Source organism: Prunus mume, linkage group LG1 (genome assembly GCF_029339155.1).
Source record: "Prunus mume cultivar Tortuosa linkage group LG1, ASM2933915v1, whole genome shotgun sequence".
Classification (NCBI taxonomy): domain Eukaryota; kingdom Viridiplantae; phylum Streptophyta; class Magnoliopsida; order Rosales; family Rosaceae; genus Prunus; species Prunus mume.
In genome coordinates this window covers 25,686,571-25,708,020 of record NC_142698.1, presented here as the reverse complement: position 1 = coordinate 25,708,020, position 21,450 = coordinate 25,686,571, and the positions used below count along the sequence as shown (strand labels likewise).

At 35.4% G+C, this 21,450-nt stretch overlaps 3 protein-coding genes across 5 annotated transcripts; 1 reads left to right on the top strand and 2 right to left on the bottom strand.

The window, feature by feature from the left end:
• Window positions 1-1,640: 1,640 nt before the first annotated feature.
• On the top strand, window positions 1,641-5,108 carry PK1B (protein kinase 1B). The gene is given in 8 exon segments (XM_008225415.3): window positions 1,641-1,992; window positions 2,269-2,365; window positions 2,920-3,239; window positions 3,515-3,650; window positions 3,742-3,884; window positions 4,011-4,134; window positions 4,334-4,426; window positions 4,429-5,108. Coding segments are annotated over 7 exon segments (1,242 nt in total). The 5' UTR covers window positions 1,641-1,992; window positions 2,269-2,313; the 3' UTR covers window positions 4,803-5,108.
• Window positions 5,109-5,986: 878 nt separating this feature from the next.
• LOC103323469 (Protein kinase superfamily protein) lies at window positions 5,987-9,029 on the bottom strand. Of its 3 annotated transcripts, XM_008225467.3 has the most exons (5): window positions 8,483-9,029; window positions 7,591-7,851; window positions 7,350-7,413; window positions 7,167-7,249; window positions 5,987-6,909 (listed from the first exon to the last, which is right to left on the bottom strand). In XM_008225467.3, the coding sequence occupies exons 1-5, from the start codon at window positions 8,870-8,872 to the stop codon at window positions 6,349-6,351; spliced, it is 1,359 nt and encodes a 452-aa protein (XP_008223689.2). In that variant the 5' UTR covers window positions 8,873-9,029; the 3' UTR covers window positions 5,987-6,348. The 3 variants fall into 3 exon arrangements, with proteins under 3 accessions (XP_008223689.2, XP_008223696.2, XP_088911066.1); XM_008225474.3 differs by lacking the exon at window positions 7,350-7,413 and having other exon boundaries at window positions 7,167-7,289; window positions 8,483-9,024; XM_089054940.1 differs by lacking the exon at window positions 7,350-7,413 and having other exon boundaries at window positions 7,167-7,289; window positions 7,591-7,858; window positions 8,483-8,626.
• Window positions 9,030-17,726: 8,697 nt separating this feature from the next.
• LOC148921439 (flowering-promoting factor 1-like protein 1) lies at window positions 17,727-18,484 on the bottom strand. Its single transcript, XM_089055006.1, has one exon. The coding sequence runs from the start codon at window positions 18,356-18,358 to the stop codon at window positions 17,978-17,980; it is 381 nt and encodes a 126-aa protein (XP_088911132.1). The 5' UTR covers window positions 18,359-18,484; the 3' UTR covers window positions 17,727-17,977.
• Window positions 18,485-21,450: the final 2,966 nt, after the last annotated feature.

The window sequence follows — 21,450 nt, the reverse complement described above, 5'->3', positions numbered from 1 at the left end:
GATCACATTCTCGTGTGTGATTATTCCAATCAAAGTTGGTTCTGTTTTGTGTCTTGTGTGGTTTTTGTTTTGTGTTTTGGTAAGCGAGGTAGATGTTTTTTAACTTTTGATCATGCACGGTGTGTCTCACAATTATCACAAGAGATCCAATGAGTGAGGGCAATGTTCACAGGAGAACTTTCCACAATTAGCAAAGAGCATCCACTTTTTCCCGGTTAGATTAGATGGGGTAATTAGAACCACAAGGCTGATGATTAGAAAACCATGTACATGTGAGAGAGAGAGAGAGAGAGAGAGAGATTACATGATTCCAAGAACCAACGTATGGCATGGGCTCATACTTTAAAAAGTTGTGGCATAAGATTTACAGTGATTTCCTCATCATGTGTTAAATTAATCACTAACCACTTATTATAAGAAAAACTTTGTTCAGATAATCAGAGTTACTATTGCACTCTATAGAAGTAATCATAAATTCTTTTAGGACAAAACTTCCCTCCTTACTTTCTATTGTGACTTAAACACAAAGTGACATGTTTCCTTTCTGTTTTTTGATCAAAACAGAAATATTTTTTTTTCCCCTTGGTAACATGATCCAGTATTGGAAAAACCTTCATGAAGAAACTATGTCTCCAATTGTTGTATGTGGAAACTTTGGTTGTAAATGGATTATTAAAGTTAGAGTTGGAAAGGGGCCACAAAGACTTAAAGTTTTGACTAAGGAAGGATATTTTATTTTATTTTTAAATGGTTGAGAAAAATCAAAGTTGAAACAAAAAAAAATGGGAATTTTGTTTTTAGTTTTAGTTTTAGTTTTGGTAAAAAACTAGGTGTTCAATAAAAGTGAAAAAAAGAAGAAAGAATTATTTGAACAACTAAGAAAGAGAGGGCATTTGTTACTTTGTGATTGAGCCACAATAGAGGGTAACGAGTAGTTTCTCTTTATGAGTAAGCATGGAAGTACTATCCTTTTTTTAAGTGCAAATTTTGAAGATAGTTAGAAAAATCTATGTTTTTCTTATATATATATATATATAAAAAAGGTTCTTGCAAATTTTCCATGCAATGACTTTAAAATGTTCCCTTGGAGCCTTTCCTTAATTTAAGTTAGTTACTAACTAACTATTGTTAGAAAAACGTTATATCCATGGATATTTCAGTATAAAAAAGCAACTGTAATCATCACTTTTAATGGATAGAGACCAAACATAATTAAATAAACATAAACCCAACTTGTATATCCTACGTAGGACCCTATATTGATTTAACAAGTAATGGTATGTGTTGCCCACTTGAACTAAGTAATTAATCTTCAAACGTTAATTAATGTTATAGTATTTCATTTATTTTCAATACGAAATCTTATTTATTATGCGGTATCAGTTGATGTGTAAGATGTAATAAGGTAATGTTCTAATGATTGTGTATTTTTACGGGATAAGATATCCGTTAATTCCTACGTGTGCAAAGAAGGCTGGATTGAATCTAAATTAGAGAAAGAAAAGTAAACAAAAACTTGAATGGCTAAATGTAATTGCAGAGTCCAGAGCTGCTAAAAAGCCTAAAGCTAGCCAAGCCATCACTCATCTCATGCATAGAAGATTGGGCTCTTTGGAAACCAAATCCAACGGCTAAGAAAGGTAGCAGATAGCGAGAAGGCTTATCTGCTGTCTGACTTCACCGAATGAATGTAGAGCGAGAGAGATAGAGAGAGAGCGAAACCAAAAACCAGAGAGATACTAGTACAAAACGTTGAGCTGAAGAGCGGGACCAGCCCGCCATTAATGCAGTACTACCCACCTTCCTTCTCAGCCAACCCTCTCTCCATTTTAAGCATCAAACTCAAACGAAAAAAAGCTTAGTCAACTTGCTCTCCGCTGGGAAAGTTCTTTCTTTGAGCATCGTGGCCATTCGACCAACGCTAAAAGCATAAACCCATCTCACTCTTTCTTTGTCTCTCTGTGATTAGATTTTAGTTTTGGAAGAAAAGAGGTTGGTTTTCGGATTTCCTTTATGTTTGTGTTTATTTTCTGTTTAGATTTAGAAAGTATGGTTTTTTTTTTCGTTTAAAGAAAACTAAATTTAAGTTACAGTTAAAAAAACCAATCAAATTTGGGAAGTTTATCTTTTGTGGATGATACCCAACTTATTTTTTTGTTTGGTTTCCATTGAAAAGTTTCTGCTTTTACTCTAGATCTGTCTGGTTTCACTGTTCAATTTTGAAGTTCATTTCAAGTGTAGTCCGCTGATGCAATCTCTGATCTGCAGGCAGAGAATTCAGAAAAGGCGGTTGGTTTTCTAGGGTTGGTGTTCATGGGGGTCTGTTTAAGCGCGCGAATCAAAGCTGAGAGCCCTTGTAATACAGGTATATAGACTTCAAGGCTTCTAATTATAACCCATGTGGCTGTACTTTTTTGTTTGTGTAGCTCCAACCATTAGTGTAAGTTGATCTTAGGAAATTTTATGGTTTAAATTTTACTCTCTCTCTCTCTCTCTCTCTCTCTCTCTCTCTCTCTCTGGTGCGAGGGCAAATTGTGGTTGAGCTGTGTGTTGGGAGTTTTATCTAATTATAGGGTGCTCAGCTGGAAGTTGTTGATTTACTTGGTGGGTGTGGTTTCCTGGGAACACTAACCTCATTTTGATTCCGACCCTGTTTTGGAAATTAGATTACCTCGAATGGTATTTATTTTCCCATGTTTACTATGCTCTTAAAGAGTCTCTTTGGTTTACTTCAAGTTGCAACCAAACTTTAATAAAATACAGCCAGACAAAGAGAGGGGAAGTTAGAATTCCTTTAACTTCTCACTATTTTTTTTAGCAAATATGGTGCAAAGGATTGAGTTAAGCGTGAATGGGCAATCTTATTCATACCTTGGTGGTGACTGTAAATTGATTTACACTTCACATTTACATGTGCAGGTGTGAATTCAAAAATCGTCAGCACTGATGGGAATCTCAGCACAAGCAGCAAGGTCTCATCATTTTCAGCGCCTCCAACTCCTCGGAGTGAGGGAGAGATCTTGCAGTCTTCCAATTTGAAGAGCTTTAGTTTTAACGACCTCAAAATGGCCACCAGGAATTTCCGTCCTGATAGTGTGTTAGGAGAAGGTGGCTTTGGTTCAGTTTTTAAGGGGTGGATTGATGAAAACTCATTTACTGCTGCAAAGCCTGGGACTGGTATAGTTTTGGCTGTGAAACGGCTTAACCAAGAAAGTTTTCAGGGTCACAGAGAGTGGTTGGTGAGTTATTTTCTCCTGATTATTTGATGCGCATCGTCATACTTGATTCTTTGATCTTATGCTTTTAAGCAGAACCTCTTAAACATTCACTTAAGGTAGAGTTAGCTTACAACAACCTAGGCATGGATGCTTTGAGTTTCAACAAATTATCTTATGGGCGTTGGTGCTCTTAAGTGCCTACTAGAAAATCTTTTGAGTTTAGCAATTTGAAGATAAATGTTTACTCCTTTTCTGTTCAAGATTGACTTATTGTGTGCTTTTATTTGGGTTTATAGGCAGAAGTGAATTATCTTGGACAATTCCATCATCCTAATCTCGTGAAACTAATTGGCTTTTGCTTGGAGGATGAACACCGGCTTTTGGTGTATGAATTCATGCCTCGAGGCAGCTTGGAAAATCATTTGTTCAGGAGTAAGTTCTTTCAGTGAAAGCTCTGGATACCTTTGAAACAAGATGGTTTGAATTATTTATGTATTGAAAATTTAAACCGCTACTGTACCAGGGGGCTCTTATTTTCAACCTCTGTCTTGGAACCTCCGGATGAAAGTTGCCCTTGGTGCTGCAAAGGGGCTTGCTTTTCTTCATAGTTCTGAAACAAAAGTGATATACCGAGACTTCAAGACGTCAAATATCCTGCTTGATTCGGTATGTGACTACTGAAGGTGTTCAATACAATGTTATGATTACATTTTTATTCAATGGATTCTGGAGATCTTTTGACTTCACTGAGAGCTTCCCTGAGTATTTCCTTCATGTGTGATATAATTCCAGAACTACAATGCAAAACTTTCCGATTTTGGTTTGGCCAAGGATGGGCCAACAGGTGATAAAAGCCATGTCTCTACTAGGGTGATGGGGACCTATGGATATGCAGCACCAGAATATCTAGCCACAGGTATTGTAAATTTTATATTAATTTATAGTCCAAAACTGATTGGGAATCTTTAGTCATCTGTTTTCGTCATCTTTTTCCAGTTGCTTTTGACCATTCAACTTAGAATCTTTGCCATGTTCTTTGATTCATTATTCTTCATTTCCATATGCTAAAATTGACGCCTGTATCTCTTAATGATTCCATCTTTCACTAACTGAAGGTCATCTAACTGCCAAGAGCGATATTTATAGTTTTGGAGTCGTTTTATTGGAGATGTTATCTGGCCGGAGAGCAGTTGACAAGAATCGACCATCCGGGAACATAATCTAGTTGAGTGGGCTAAACCCTTCCTGGCAAACAAGCGTAAGATCTTTCGCATCATAGATAACCGTCTAGAAGGTCAGTATTCAATGGATGGAGCTTATAAGGCAGCTAGCCTTGCGTCACGGTGCCTATCCACAGAATCCAAGCTCAGGCCAAACATGGATGAGGTTGTAACAGCACTGGAACAACTGCAAGACAATGGAAGCGGTCAAGGCAATGCAAGCAATGGGCAGAGGATGCGCAGACGAAGTGCAGATGATGCTATCAAAGCAAAGCGTGCAGCAGCAGATGCTAACAAGGCAGCTAACGAGTCAAGAAATACTGTCGCTTATCCTCGGCCCTCTGCTTCCCCTCTTTATGCTTAAGAATGGAGTAAAAGAAAATGGCAAAAGCTGCAATATAGAAATGTTTGCCCAGTGACTGTACAGTTTATCCTGGCAAATGTTATTCAAATTTCAACCCTCCCTTTGACAAATTATTAGGTGAGCTTGTAAAATGAGCAATGCCACGATGTTGTGTCTTCTGAATCACCAAATTGTAACAGTAGCTTCGAAAAGTAGGGATGGAAGTGCTTTTGTATGACTAAATGTCCATTTTTCTCCTGCACAGGGTTGCATATGGTTTTATTTTTTGACCCTTTCTTTTATTATAGGTGGGTTTGTTTGGCGTCCTACCGGTGTGTGTTGTATTATGTCTCTGTTTCTTCCCCAGGAGGAAAGGGAAATAAATTGATGAGCCTTTTAATATTTGTTAAATTGCGAAGAGTTGTCAAAATAAGCACAACGTCCGTTGGATAGAGAGATTATATAAATTAAAAATTTGGAAAAAAAAACCCCCAATGCATGGTTAAATTGCTTGATTTGATGATTAACGCCACAAATTTGTGAGAAGAAAAAGAAGCAATGCATGGATTTCAAATGGACTCATCAAATCCAATGTAGTCCAAATTCTTTCTTATACATATACATAATTTGAATGGCCAAGAATTCTATAGTGAGGGTATTATATATAGTCCATAGATGAGGTCTTATTTATTAATCGTTAGATCAAGCTAACTAATTTGATCCAAACGGTTGTGAAATAGGACATCACCTAAAGGTCATATATAAGCCCTCACTATAGAATGGCAATCCCTACTAGCTGGTGATTTCTTGGGCTTAGTTAGGCCCAAAGACATTCTCTCTTATCTATACTGATTTAGGGCATTCGGCCCTCTTATGTATCCAAAAGAAATTGAAACCAAACAATCAAAGATAGTAGTGCTAAAAATTGTCGCTCTCTCACGCGCATGAGTAATACCTAACCGTTCGTGCATGCACGAATGGGTGATTTTCAGCCTTTCATGCATTGTGCGACCCACTTACATGGACGGTTAAGAGACCTAGAACCCATTTTGTGATGTGAGCTCATCTTTATTTTGAATTCTTCTTTGATTGTGCGCGACAAGTCACATCTAACACCCTACCAAAAACTCTTACATCTCCCACTAAGCAGAAATTATAAATATCGCCACATCTGCTTGTACTTTGTAAACCTAAATAACAGAACATTTTGGATTACAAAACACATTTAACATTGGATTGCCTCTATTCACGCTCATCACTAGGACGGTGATACTCATTACAGGGGAGAGAACATGAATTTGCGCCCCATTTTGTGTAATACAGAAAAGGATGCATGCCTCTAAAGTGCAGCCTCCTTTACAAATTATATTTACAACCATCTGGCAAAAAAGAAAAAAATGGAGAAGAACCTCATACCTCTATTAGTTTTGAAGAACAAGCATCTATTTTCTTCAATGTGAAGGTAGAAATGCACCCATCTTTCATTTCCGACAGGGAGCAAAGCAAATTGATGAAGCTTTTTTTTTCTTTTTTTTTTCTTCTGCCATAAACTTGGCTAATGGCTTAATCACCAAGTTCTTATCAACCCAGGGGTCCAGTTTCTCCAATCTAGCTTCCCAATAGATTTGTTTCTAAAGTTTACCATTTCTCTTATATCGAAAACCCTTTTTTTGTTTCCTTGTTTGGTAGTCTCGATCTCGGTCTCCTCCACAGTTTCTTCCTTCGCTTCTTCAGTTTCAATAACAGGTTCATGGACAACCTCATCTTGAGATGACAGCTCATCTATGATACTTCCTAAAACCACAACCACCTCACTCATTTTTGGGCGAGACTTTGGTTGTTTTGATAGACACCTGTTAGCTAATGATGCAAGTTTTTGAGCTGATTTGATACAATACTGTCCTTCAAGCCGAGGGTCCACAATGAGGTGGAATTTCTTTGAGTCTGAAACATAAGGCCTGACCCATTCCAAAAGCTTCTGCTCACTCCGTGGCAAATTTCTCTCCACCGCCCTCCTTCCTGTGATGAGCTCAAAGAGAACCACTCCAAAGCTCCATACATCACTTTTGGCAGTCAACCTCCCTGTTTGTACATATTCCGGCGCCGCATATCCTATGGTGCCCACAACCTATAAAAATGAATATTCATTGTAAGTAATGCACTGCGCATAATAGCAGACTTACAATCCGCAAAAAAAACACAAGCAAAGAAGTCAGAAGTTATCATTAATAGGTTCCATTTCAAAAGAGGGCCTATAATATTCAGACAACTATTTACTTTTTTCCAATGACTTTGTGATTGTGTCCCAACATGTTAAGATGATGATATGCCCAAATAAACTGTAAAAAGATAAACCTTCTCTGCTCAAAAGATAATACAACTTACAGATGTAGAAACATGACTTGTTCCCTGTGGAGGTCCCTGCCTTGCCAGTCCAAAGTCCGAAAGCTTTGCATTGAAGTCCTCATCTAGCAGAATGTTTGACGGTTTAAAATCGCGGAATATTAGCTGCACCAATTATAAGGCAGATCCAAATCATATTGACTAGCGAGCAGTTGAGAAAGTAACCTAAAGAAAATATAGGCCACCGAATATGAGAAAAGTGGCAGAGGCATTTACTTGAAGATATAATCTGTTATTAAAAAAAAAATCAGTAAATTTAAGTACACAAGGGAACAAGGGAAAAGACTACAGACAATTGATCTATATCTGTACTTTAGATAATGAAAACGTGAGCATAAATATGTATACGATCCAAACATGGAAACAAAATTCAGCGGCAATTTTGTTAAAACATACAAGAAGGTACCTGAAAATCCATTTCTTCATGCAGATATGCCAATCCACGTGCTGCGTCTTGAGCAATTTTTAATCTTGTCATCCATGGGAGAGATGATGGAAATCGAACCAATAGATGGTCCTCCAAGCTTTTATTATGCATAAGTTCATAAACCAGAAGCCGTTGAATCCCCCTTTCATCATCTTCTGCACAGTATCCCACTAACTTAACAAGATTTGGGTGCTTGACAACGCCCAATAAGTTTACTTCATTAATCCACTCCTTATGACCCTGAACACTAGAATGAAAAATAGCGTAAACCTCAAAAAACTTGGACAACTACAATTCCAAACATAAAACATGTAAAGTAAAACTGCATCTGGAACTAGCCACTAATCAGATTCTCCTATGAGCAAAACATACTTGTAAATCTATACACGGTTAGTTAGTACAGAATCTATGCTCTAACAAGCTTTACACTTTAACGTCATATTCCTTTCTAGAACAGTTGTTTATTGTTGAAATATGCCATTTCCCAGCCTGTATTCAAGCAATGTAACTGAGATGACACCACAAATCCACCTTATCTAGAATTCAAGCAAACTTTTCCACCCCAACCCCACAAACTAACAAAAAACTAAAACTAAAAAGAACCAAGAAAGCAATAGTCCCAGAAAAAGCAGAAAGTGAACACTGAACAAGATTGATTCCCAAACAGTTGAAATGAAAGGCTTCAGCAATTCAAAAAAAGTTCTAAAATTGCTTCATAAAACTCTGTAAAATAATAATCCAAAGCAACACTTCGATTGTTCGAGTCAATAAAAATCGAAAACTTTCACAAACACATAATTTTTTTTTTACAATAACAAAGCCAAAAGTTCAAATTTCAATATAAAGAAAAAAAAAGGATCAAGGGGCATGCCTGGAAGCCATTACGATTCAACTGTTTGATAGCAACGTCCATTTTAGTGGCATCGTCGTCAGAGCCCTTGACGATCCCTCTGTAAACGCACCCAAACCCTCCTTCCCCAATCAGCAGGGCCCTACTGAACCCTCTGCTCGCCGACTTGAGCTCCGAGAACTTGAACACCCTCAGATCATTGGCTCGCCGCAGGCTCAGCAACTCCTGGAAGGCGACCGAGTCGGACAGGTCCCTCGAGTCCAAGTCGAACTCAGACCGCCGAGTGGTGTCGTAGCTGCTGGAGGCCACGCTGAGTGAACGCGCCCACGACACCTTCGACGCCGCCCGACAAACGACGCCGGGTTCCTCGTCGTCCCGCCTCTCCCCATTAGTGAAATGGAAGCACTTCATCTGCCCCAAAAAGTCTGAACGAACTTCCCAAGTCGCAGAGAGAGATAAAGAGAGAGAGTCAAGAGAGAGGGGCTTGGAATTGGATCACAAGTCACAAATTCACAACGACGAAGTTGGAAATATTTTTTATATATATGTTATTTTTCTTCAGAACAGAAAAAGAAAGTAGGAAATAGTTTTTGTCTTTGTATTAAGCAAAATTAGGCGGCGATTTTGTTGTGAAAAAGGCAGAAGCAAACAAAAAAGTCGGTAGTTTTTCTTGTTTTTTTTGGTAAACTTTGTGTTTCATTTTCAAATAAGGGAAATATTGGAAGCAAAATAGTTGACACCATTGAGTTTTAAGTTGTCAAGCCAAACTTTATTTATTGTCACTCAATTGTACAGCATACTTACCTTTTTTAATTATATGAATTGTATAGTTACTTAATGTCCCGATATCTTGGATTACAGGGGTTTAAGAGATTATGGTCACCTACCGTTGGATGTTAATTTAAGACCCCTGTAGTCCAAGAGATCGGTATTGTAGTTACTTATTGCATAAATATACTAACACCTCTTGAGGTTTTCGATGTTTTTACAAAATTTCTTGAGGTTTCAAAATTTACTCGAACGCCCTCTTAGGTTTCATATTGTTTTCACAAAATTTATTTTCGTTGATTGCTCGTCCAAAAATTGATGATTTCATTACCAAAAAAAAAGGTATGTAAATGACAAAATTAACCTTAATGAATGAATGTGCAATCTACTTTCAAAGGTTAACTTTGTCATTTGGAGAATTTTTTTTTTTTATAAAATTACTAAATTTAGATGAAAAATCAATGAAAAGATTTTGTGAAAATAATTTAAAAAAGGGGTGTTCAATCTACTTTCAAATTCTGAAAAATTCTGAATTTTTTTAAATAAAAAAATTATGTATTTTTTCCCTATAAATACCTAACTATTTTATTCACTTTCTACACCAAATCTTCATAAAAACTCATCTCCTTCCAATATTTTTAACTTTCCACATCAAAATCTTGGCAATGAGGTAAAAAAAAAATCTGTTTTTTTCAATTTAATGTCTTTTTATATATATATTTCTTGCATTTCCAATTTCTTTTTTTTTAATAGATTAGTCAAGGCAAAACCAAAATGTTATTCAAAATTTTATCCAAAAATTTTATTTGAAAATTTTATTCGAAAAATGTTATCTTAAATTTTAAATGAAAATTTTATAATAAATAGTGACACGTGACAAGAAAATATAATCTAAAAAGCTTATCAAAATTAATAGTTTAAAGTATAAACAAATAGGAAATAAAGTACAATGAAAGTAACTTGCTAGACTTTTCAAGGGGTGACACTATTCACGTGTAATTTTTGCCTTAGACTTAGCCTTGTGGGTGGAGATGCTCTAAGAGGCTTTGTGAAAAGCCCCAAAATCTTAGGGGAGTGTTAGTGTAAATAACACTAAATATAATAATTATACGCAAGAGGCTTGTAGTTCAAGTGATTAATAATAATTATTTTAAGACCCGACATCTTCAATTTGAATTTGTGTCTCTAATATCGCTTGCATAAAAATATTTATACAAATTATCTTTTATTATTGCCAAAAAGGAGTACAATAACACAAAAAATAAACACACAATGTCCAAGATAAAGAATCTACAAACTCAAATTCATGGTGTTACATAATAATAGTTGTAATCCTGGTGTCAAGAGACAAGAAAAACTCGGAAGCTTTCTAGCTGAATGATCAACACACTTCAAATTAAAATCGAAATAGAAAATTAAAACTAATGATCATTTATTTGAGAGGGATCTAATTTTTAATTTGTTTTGATGCAGTCTCAGGTTCAAATTTCATAACTGGGGATTGTTAAATAAGAAAAAAGAAAAGAAAAGAAGATTAAAATGGTGGTATGTTTTCGAGAATAATATAGTGTGTGTGTGTGTAAGCTATACAATGATTTTTATCTCTCCTTTTTTTTTTTTGTGTTTTGTGTTTTGTTTTGTTTTTTTTGGTTTTTTGTGTTTTGGAATTGAAAGCCCAATCGAGGGCCCATTGTTGCTTTTGTGGGACGAGTCAGAGTGGATCACGAGCGACTGCAGACTTTGTTGCTTAGTACGATATTGGTGGGCCCGAGTGGCCGTTGAGGGGCAAAAGAGGAATTTTACGTGTCTGCTCTATTTGTCTTTTTGATTGGGTCAAGTTGATTGGTCACCTCTAAGTCTAACCACGTCATTGTCCTCAAACTTGTCAAGCTGTCCATTCCTTCTAGAAATGTATGCCAGCCAATGACCAAACCATATTATTTCCGTTTACAATATAAGCATAAATTCATCTTTATTTTATTTTCATACCATGGATGGATGCGTCTCAACGACACTATCACAACCCTAGATTTGTGTGTTCGTGTATCAGCTACTTAAGCGGAACCGACTGACGCTAACATAATATTTAAATTAATAATCACATAACATATAGTATGTTGTATGCTGTATGAGGAATGCTAATGACATTTTATTTTGTAATTTCTATTTTTTATTTCCATTTTGGAGGTCATCTTTCAAGAATCATTCACGTTAAAAATCAACCGAGTCATTTAGTCATTTGATTAACGATGTGATAATTCAATGTATAATCAAACAACTGGTTGGTTTATTTATTTGATAACTAAATGATTTATAATTTAGTTATATTTTTTTATTAAATAACATTGCACAACAAGTACATAAATAAATACAACTATAATATTCCTCATTTTAAACTTGTCCGTTTGTATCGTGTACCATTATCGATTATACCTTCTACAAAATCACCAAATTACTAGATCAAGATTGCTTATATCACAATATTCTACTAGAAATTCCATGATCAGTTTCATCTTGCTTAAAGTTTACGAGTAGCAAAAGTAAAAAATGTGTTTAGGTAATAATAATGATGCGCAAAAGAGTTGTGTGGGGGGAAAATTCACAAGCAACAAAGTTAACTGTAAATCATTAGAGGGGGACAATACAAGCTTCGTAAGCAACAATTACAATTATAGACTTGTGTAAAGGAAAACAACAAAACAGGGGAGTTGCGCCAAATACAAGGTAAAAAAAGAAACATTTATAATGTACCGCAATGATAATGTAGTCTTCAGTCTTCCTTCCCAGCATTACAAGCAACAGCCCACATTAACCCGAATTAAAAAAATGGCCTCGTTTGATTCGCGGATTGAACTTCTTAAGAATAAACTTTCCAAAACGCTACTACAATAAACCCATTCACCATTAGTCATTCAATCCTATTTACATCCATTGTTTAAAGAGCTAAAAGAGAAATGAAATATTCTATACGCTATTTATAGGAGCCTTGATATATTATATACCAAATATTCGAACTGTGCAAGCTTGTTGTTCTAGATGACGTGCTAAACCCACTCTCTCAATCAATGTTGAAAGTTGATATTTCTTCTCATATCAGTTGAGTTTCTGATGGAGTATTTTCCAAGTTATACGCAAAGTTTGTTCTAACTTTTTCTACAAGAACTGTCTGGATACACATGGGCTTGAATTTGTATTTATTTTTTTTTTTTTGTGTGTATGAGTCATGATTTTATTTTATTTTAAATGCGGCCTGGGTCATGATTTGTGAATGTTTAATCTCGCGAAATTATAATATTAATATCCTTTTTGTATGCACGAGTAATAATATTGAGATCGCCTTACTCATGGGTTGCGTTTGGCTCATGGAAAATGAGGTTTAGGGATGAGAAATCAATTGGTTTCGCATATTTGGTAAGTTCATGCATGAAAAATGATTGCATGACACATAAGAAAATAGAGGGGAAAATGTAACCCTCCTCTCCCTTGTCCAGTGTTGAGAAAGGAATATTCACATTTCCATTTTGTTACATCTTTTATGTTTATGCTTTGTACCCCTTGGTTTATTGGCTAAAATATATTTTTGGTCACTGTCAAATTGATAAGTGTATTGAGAAAAATAGTTCTCTGATATATTGATAGAGCCAAAGTGGCTTGATATATATACAAATTTTGCATAGATTTACAAGGAAACAAAAATGCTTGGAGCCTACGCTAAGTCTGTACAAACTAGGAAAGCAAATTGACTCCGTCAGCAATTTAATGACAATTTTTGAAAATTTTCTCTAATTGGCTTCAATCACAACTAAAAACTTGTCTAAGCTCATAAATACATGTTGTGCATCTCGCAACATCTAAGCCATCTTAGTTATCTAACCGTCTAAAACATGACACATCATTTGTTTAAAATTGTTTTTCTTTTCTATGAGGAAAATTGTTTAAAAATAATACTTGTTTTATTGTTTAAATATAAATAAAAATACAAACAAAAAACCAAGCTAGAGGTGAGGGGGGCTGCCACAAAGTGAGAGCGGATTGTACGGCGGCTTGGGTGGGGGTGTTTGGGTAGGCGTGGCGGAGACATTGGTGGTAGTTTTTTGGTTCTTTTAATTTTGGATTTTATGAATTTTAATTGAATTTTTAAGTTATTAGATTTTGTTTTATTTATTTATTTATTTAAAGTTTAATGATATGTCATCTCTCAAGCAGTTAGATTTTGCGAAATGTGGGTAAATGCGCAATATGTAAATGTAGAGGCTAGGAATCCCTAGTGTTGATTCAAACAAGAAATTAAAGAAATCCCAAACTTGGAGTTAAAATAATTTTTCTCATAAACCAAATGCATTTTAAACGTTAAGTTGGAATCTGAAATGGCACTGTTCATCCGGTCCAATTCAGATATGGATATAACATTATCCAATCATTAAAAACAAATGTCAAGTATCGTAAATTATTCAAAACTTGCGTACAAATTTATTATTTACGCGTGCACATGGTGTCGCCTTTAGAGACTTGGTCACTTGGAATTGGAGTGGGTGGAGTATTTGTCAAACCAACCATCTTATAATTCTTTCTAAGTTGCAGAGAGGATAAATTCCGGCTTCTCAAAGTCACATGGAATTTCCAGTGATGACCCCATAATAAATTCTTCTTATTTATTTTATTGCATTTCCGATCCAATTTAATATACAATAGTGGAACAGCTCAGGTATAAATGAGTATCAGGAACAAGAAGAGTCAAATTGAAAACCTTCGAGAGGGCCTATGTCACTAGCTGAGTTATAACTTATCTTTCATTGACATGGTAAAACAATTGTTTGCTTTCATCATTTGAATGTGTTTATAATTTTTATTTTATCGGTCTGAGTGAGAGATGTCACATTGTTTACAACACATCCAAATCCACAGTTTGATTCTTTCATGCCTAGAGGTACTTTTTCTCATCCAAATCCATCGTTTGTTTATAAAACTGTGCTTACAAAACTAACCCAAAAGTACTTAAAGACATTCATGCGCTTCAGTACAAGTAATACCGTGAGAAAAGAATCAAACACAAGACTTAGAATTACTCTTAAAACCTAAAAATGAAACTTGTTACATCTCGCTTGAACCATCATGACTTCAATACCTGATATTTTTTATAAAAAAAACACAGATTGCAATCTACCACTCGCTAGAGTAAGAGCAGTTTTGCTTAGTACTGCAAATTCTTAAATTGTTATCTTCTTACAATTAATTAATGATCATTCAAAGACAAATATTAAAGCATAGCTTAATTGGTTTGTTCTTTTTTTGAGAAAATCAATAGTATTTTATTGAAAAAACATAATAAAGTACAAAGCAACCATAGTGCTAAATATGAGTACAACATCTCCAAGGACAAAACACAAAAACAAGTTGGTTTGATACGGAGAGAATTACACTTAAACATAAAAATGCTTTAAACTTCGATTTGGCAGACAAAAGCACTTGTACTCAGATTTACAATACAGATCCATTACATAACAACAAAAACTCCGAATTCGTATCAAAAAGTAAAATACAAATTTCAGCAAAACTCCTAAATAGTTTTTGAGAATTATTAGACTACACTAAACAAAGAACACAAGAACACAACTCCCCATCCTCTTCGACAAACTAAAAAGACTCGTAGTGTCATACCGGCTAAACCCTATCCAACACAAATAGCCAACTTTCAATTTTGTAGCTCCAAATTCAGAACTGGAGCAAAACCTTGTGTGTGTGGATCAAGCAACAACTACATCATGCGACTATTGACATATCCCGACCTAAATTCCACTTTAGAATATGAGCTGAACCATATGCGTGTCCTCCATGCACAGGGTTTGGCTCAGATTCCAAAGTGGAATTTGGGTAGGGTCCTGTCAACTATAGTAATTTGTAGTGACTGCTTCAACAAAACAATAAAACAAAAGAAGTTGGGTCAGCAACTACCACAACCCTTTCATCCCAGTGATAGCAAAACCAGCCACACAATCAAATAAAAGATTCATCTACAACATAAAGCCACCAAGAACCTACAAAAAACACATTAAAAAAAACAAACAAATTCCAAGATCCAAACAGACCTGGGCAAGAGGACCCAAGATCCAAATGGATATGGACTCCAAAAGTCTCCCAAAAAAATGAGGGAGGGAAGACTGGATGAGGGAGAGGAAAGAGAAGGGTAAGGAGGGAGGCAGAGAGAAGAGAGGAGAAGGAAAGGGGTGAGAAGTCACCGATTCCTAAAGGGGGCGGCTGCTGCTATACTAGGGTTTTTTTCTCTCTACCAATGGCGGACCCAATAATTTTTCTAGGAAGTAGCTAAATTTTTTTTCCGGGGAGATCTTTTATAACCATGAATTTTTGGGCTAATTAATATTATATGATAGGATTATATATTTTTTATATAAAATATGGTAGGATTTCTGTGGATAGAAGAAAATAAAATTTGATTTTGGTGACTAGGATAGGACTGAATTCTAAAAGATAAGTGAGCTAATATTTAATTATAGTGGATACTGTTGTACAATAAAGACTAAAGTACAAAACTAGCACGAGCTAAAGCCTAGTTGAGCCCCTTCATAGGTCCGCCCTTGCTCTCCACAGACTCCATAGAGAAGAAAGAAAAAAGGTCTTAGCTTAATTGGATTCTTTATTTCTAATTAACTTCACCTTTCCATCATCATTATAACTATGTATAGCCGATGGGCTCACCTCTATCAGAACTATAGCTAGTATAAAGAAAGCTTGATCCTATAACATTATAGTTACTATACCTAAAAGTCATTTTGCTCCATGTCAGTAAAGATTGATCAATGATCCCAAATCTCTAATATTAGAGCTCCATAGATATTTTCCACTTAGAAAAAAATTACGAGTGATTGTAACACGTATTATATGAATATAATAAGAACAAGCAAAACCCTCATTATATATAACATAAGTAAATTAATAGTAGTAACTATAACAATGTTATGGTCACACTAAAAAATTTATCTCCTGCATAAAACTTCCTAATGTATAATTAATAAACCAAATTAAGGGTTTCATGCAATTAAGTGATGAGCATTAAGAGGTAGCCATAGCGTAGGCTATGACGTGATTCATTACCATCTGTAAGCTATTGCAGACCTGGTGACAGCTTCATGAATCATGAGCTGCTCGACGTGTCTAATCACGAGATCTGATCTTTTTCTGATCCACTTCCTCTCTCTCTCTCTCTCTCGCTTCAATATCTTTCAGTTTCCACGCTGCCCTCCAATCGTTCTCTCTGCCCCCAAAAAGCGAAAAAAAAAACCAAGTACTTTTTTTCCAGCTTCCAGATCGACATATATACCATCGGGGCCACCCAAGATTCGGATGTAGCCACCGCCACACACCTTCGCAAAGCCCTGATTTTCTTTGACCATAGCGAGAGAGATAGAGAGAGGCTTTGAAAATTGAAGTGAGATACAGAAAGCAGAAAAACTTATTTGTAACGAGAATAATATTGTTTTATTATTTTAATTAATAATATAATGATACGTGAAAAAATTATTTTATATGTCATTGTATTATTGCTGTTACATGAAAGTCTTTTTTGAAAGAAAGAGATTCCTGGGGCTGGGGATTTATGAAGCCCTAGCTATAGATTTAGACTTTAGAGCTTGCAATAATGACTGATCTATAACTAGTACATAGTACAATATTAACACGGGTTCTGTTCCACATTTTGAACACAACAACTACAAAGTCCACCACCCAGCAGCTTTTGCCTTTTTTCTTTAAAATTGATCACTAGCTTTTGCATTAATTCTACAGCTCTGAGACTCGTGCGTCTGAAACTGAAACTAACAATCAAAGAAGAAATAGCTAGCTAGCTGCAAGTTCTTGATGACTCTAAATTTCATAATGAAATTGTAAATCCCAGTGGGAACTCTTTTTTGGTCAGTGATGAATGCGAGGGCTTACCTGTTGCTCTCTCAGCCTTACAAATACCATGCTTATTGTGATCAGAGGGCTATAGCTTCTCCTTTCAACCTCTCAGTCTCAGGCCATCACCTATCTGATTTGAGTGTACTTGCTCATACCCAGTCATATACATGCATGCGGTTCAAACAAACCCATCAAAATGGATCATAATGTATACCGACCTACAAGCCTATTTTATAGCTACTGTAAAACAAAGGCACATGAACCAAATGAATAAAATAAAAATAAAAATTAGACAAGTAAAACTCAAATAGTAATTAAATAAAAAAATATAAGACTAATGTCTAATTAATGGTAGACCGTGTTAATTAACCATATAATATGTGAGAAATTATGTGTATAACGATAATAAGCCTTATCACTTGATTGAAAAAAATTAATCTTAATAATTGATGTAACAAGACTCGATATGTCACATAGTGTGATAATTTAATATTAAATATTTACACGATAAATTAGAGCGATTCAAAACCAATTGATAATGAGTAGTATACGTCCATGATGTTGGATGATACAGACTCCCAAGTCTCAACAAACGGATCATCATCAATTGGTAATAAGTCCATATATCAACCACATAAACTAAGGATTTTTACGACCCAATTTCGATCAAGACAACCCCAATAAATAATTAAAAAACTATAAATAAAAAAGAAAAGAAAATGATTGTCGCATTTAAATGACAAAGCTTAGTTAACACAAACTTGGTATTTTACATTATTAATGAAATATAATTAATAGTAATATGTCGAGGATGAAACAATATATATGAAAGCTTTATAGGGCAGCAGGGTCACGAACTTCAAAGAAGGAGCGATTCTTGACAACAATGTCATACATATGGAGGGCCTTGAAGTTGGCAAAGTTTGTGGGGAGCGAGATGAGGTCGGCTGAGCTTTCAGACCGGTGGAACTGCAGGAGGTCGGGCCGGAGCGAGTTGGGGTAGCGAGTCCAGCCGAGTTCAGTGAGTCGCTGCTCGAGTTCTGAGTAGGAGCGAATGACCTGGTTGGCTGGGAGGTAGACCAAGACCCGTGGTCGAGCCCCCGGCGCCGTGGCTGTGCCGGGATAGGGCGGCTCTTTTTGCTCGAAAGACTCCCTCGTCGGGTTCGTGATCAGCCGAGCGACGCCGTTTTTGTCGAATATCCACACCCCGGACATGCTGAGTTTGCAGAGATGTATACAGTATATGGAGATGGAAGACAATGTGGTTGTGGTGATGAGAGTGAAGGTTTTTGAAGTTTGGAGGACGAAAAGGACACTTGAGTGAGAGCGATCAAAGTTGTGGGTTGATAACTCGAGTATGTAAAGTGTGGTTATGTCTTTGTTATGGAAAGTATGCCAAATCCTATTCTACTTATAGCCCAAGAACAAACAATAATAAATACCCGGTCCCTTCAATTGAAGGTTCCCTCATATAAATATATTTAAGAGTGTTTTTCGAAATCCACTCTACATTGTATTTCAATAATACGAGACTTTGAAAGCCGTTGAGACATGTAATCGTGACCCGTAGAATCGAAGAAGACAATGTTACAAGACAAAACTCTTACCTGATATTGATGTGTCAACATATTTTTGCGCTTTCCAAATCTTTTGCAAAATGTGTGTATAAACTCTTGGACCACCAAAAAGTACAATTTTGTGAGCTATAATCGTAGGACTCTCTGATGTTTTGAACTCAATATGAATGAATTGTTTTGATTATTCAAACCCAAAACAGATAATCATGATATGAATTGGAAAATTAAAATGTTTTATGTATTTTATGCATGTGGGTTATTTGTTACTTGTTAAACTAATTTATTTCTTGTGACGCTTTTCTCATTTATGAAGAGTTACAATCATCAACACTAGCAATGGAGTATTTGGCCATATATGGCTATATGGGTAAGTAATTATAAAATTTTGTATATCAACAAGAGTCTTTTTATTTATTTATTTATTCAAGATTTCTGTTTCTGAAGAGTTATCTAAGTCTTTTTCTTGTTATGAATGTATCTAAAAAGGTTTAAATAATCCAAACAGCCCAATTAGTCATTGAAGACTCAAAATAAAATAAAATAAATCAATTATGGGAAATGTTGTGACCCTTTCAAAAGATCACAGAGCTCAGTCATGGCACGTTACACAGATAACAATGTATGAGTCATATTTATATTGCATGCATTGATACACTTTCATGCTAATGTTAGTGACTCCAACTCCATTTTTTTTTAATTTTAATAAATGCGATATTAGAGAATGGAGATTCGAACACATGACCTCATATGCAAAGGTAAATGCTCAGCTCTTAAACACTTAAGGTGCAAGTCCCATGCGACTACAAGTCGATCTTTACGATTTACTATTGAGTTAATTTTATACAAATTTATAAATAAACCCAATCCTAGACATGTATTTATAAAAAAACTCAAGCACTATTTAAACATAGAAACACACCCAAAATCAACCATAAAGTCAACTTTTTGGGTGTGTTTATAAATAGGTTTTGAGTGTGTGTAATGATGGGTTTTGGGCGTGTTTATATGTTTAAATAGTGCTTGGGTTTTTTTATAATTTCAACTCCCATTTTGGGTGTTTTAGTTAAACTCGGCTAGAAAAATGCCTAATTGGGTGAGAGTATAAGGCCCACACCCATTCAACAAGGTCCAAACAGAACCAGTTAATTAAGACATGTTACATCATTTAAGGGTATGTTTATTAATCATGAATTGGGATAACACATGAATCATAGTATTTAGGAATCAGGTTAAGCATGAATATGAGTCAAGCATTTCAATTAAGTTGTTTACTAACTGTCATGAATCAAAATGAAAACAAAACTGATTCTTATTCAAACCGTTTACTATTGTTAAGAATCAAAATCGTTCAAATAAAATGGCAGGAACATTATTATTATTATTATTATTATTATTTTAGTTTTTTGGTGTTTCACAAAATATATAAGGGCAATTTGGGTACAAAACTGTCCATTCCTATTCATCGATACCCAATTTCTACCTCCCTCATTCGGAATGCAATTGCCCTTATATCAAGCAAAAAAACTTATGGGCTCCATATCAGGGACGGACCTAGAAATCTTACATCATAGGGTTATAGTGCAAAAGTTCGAAAAAAAATTTCCGATCAAAATAGCATTAGAAATGAAACGTTCATTCATAATTCACATTTTAAAAAAACAACATTACAAGCTACAATTGTCCACGACGATGTTTCATATTTTGAAAACGTAGCATTATAGCTTGATTTTTAATACAAGCAAAAGCATCATTCTCAACGTAAACAAGCAAATTATCACTCAACTATTGATCTCCCATTTCGTTTCGAAGTAATAACTCACATCAATTAAAGAAAACACCAAATTTATACCAATTAAAAAAAAAAATCATAAATGAAACATCCAATAAATTAAAACAAAATAATAAAATAATAATTTCAATTTTATTAATTTAGGCTTAGAGTTAGAATTTACTTGAATTATGAGGTGGTGGACGTGGCGGCAACAATGGAGGAGATGAGGGTTAAAGGTTTTTTTGGGGAGGGGAGAGATTGGGGATTTAGAGTTCAGGACAAAAGAATTGGGGTTTTGGGAGTTGCTGGGATGGGTGGAGGGGTTTTAGAATAGCTATGGCTGTTTTTTAATATAAATTTATAAAGACTTGACTAAAACAACGTCATTTTGGCTAGGTCATTTAAAAAAATTCTCTGGCTAAAACAACGTCGTTTTGGCTAGTTTATTTTAAAAAACTCACTGGGCCAAAATGACGCTCGTTTTGCCAACGTTTAAAAAGAAAAAGAAAAAGAAGCGCAGCGCTTCTTCTTCTTCCTCGTGCAACAGCCATTTCGTTCAGGCCAAACAAGAAGCAAGTGAAGGGCATCCATGGATTCGCGTAGTCAGCTTAAGGGGACCTTCAAGCTTATCTCCATGGAGTCCATAGGGTCGTTTGACCCTACTGACCCCATTGTGGGTCTGTCTCTGCTTCATATCAATTTTCATTCATAATATGCAAGTAAACAAAGAAGTGGTCAGGAATGGGAATGACTTCTATTTCTCTCATTCCCGTAAACATGTCCTAATAGTAATTAATTCATAAAGTTTTGTCATGCTTGAGTTTCGATCTAGCTCTTCCTAAATAGTTACCGTTGCTGTTTTCTCGGTTCCAAATATAGCTTGTTCAACCACATCAAGGCCCTTGATCAAAGGGACAATTCCCCTTCTGAATTGCAAAACTTATATTTGAACTTGATTA

Coding starts and splice junctions, on each gene's coding strand:
- LOC103323469 (XM_008225467.3), bottom strand. CDS start 8,872: ATGAAGTGCTTCCATTTCACTAATGGGGAGAGGCGGGACGACGAGGAA. Junction 7,852..8,482: donor TGAATCGTAATGGCTTCCAG/GCATGCCCCTTG, acceptor TCTAGTGTTCAG/GGTCATAAGGAGTGGATTAA. Junction 6,910..7,166: donor CAAGTCATGTTTCTACATCT/GTAAGTTGTATT, acceptor TCATTTTTATAG/GTTGTGGGCACCATAGGATA.
- LOC148921439 (XM_089055006.1), bottom strand. CDS start 18,358: ATGTCCGGGGTGTGGATATTCGACAAAAACGGCGTCGCTCGGCTGATC.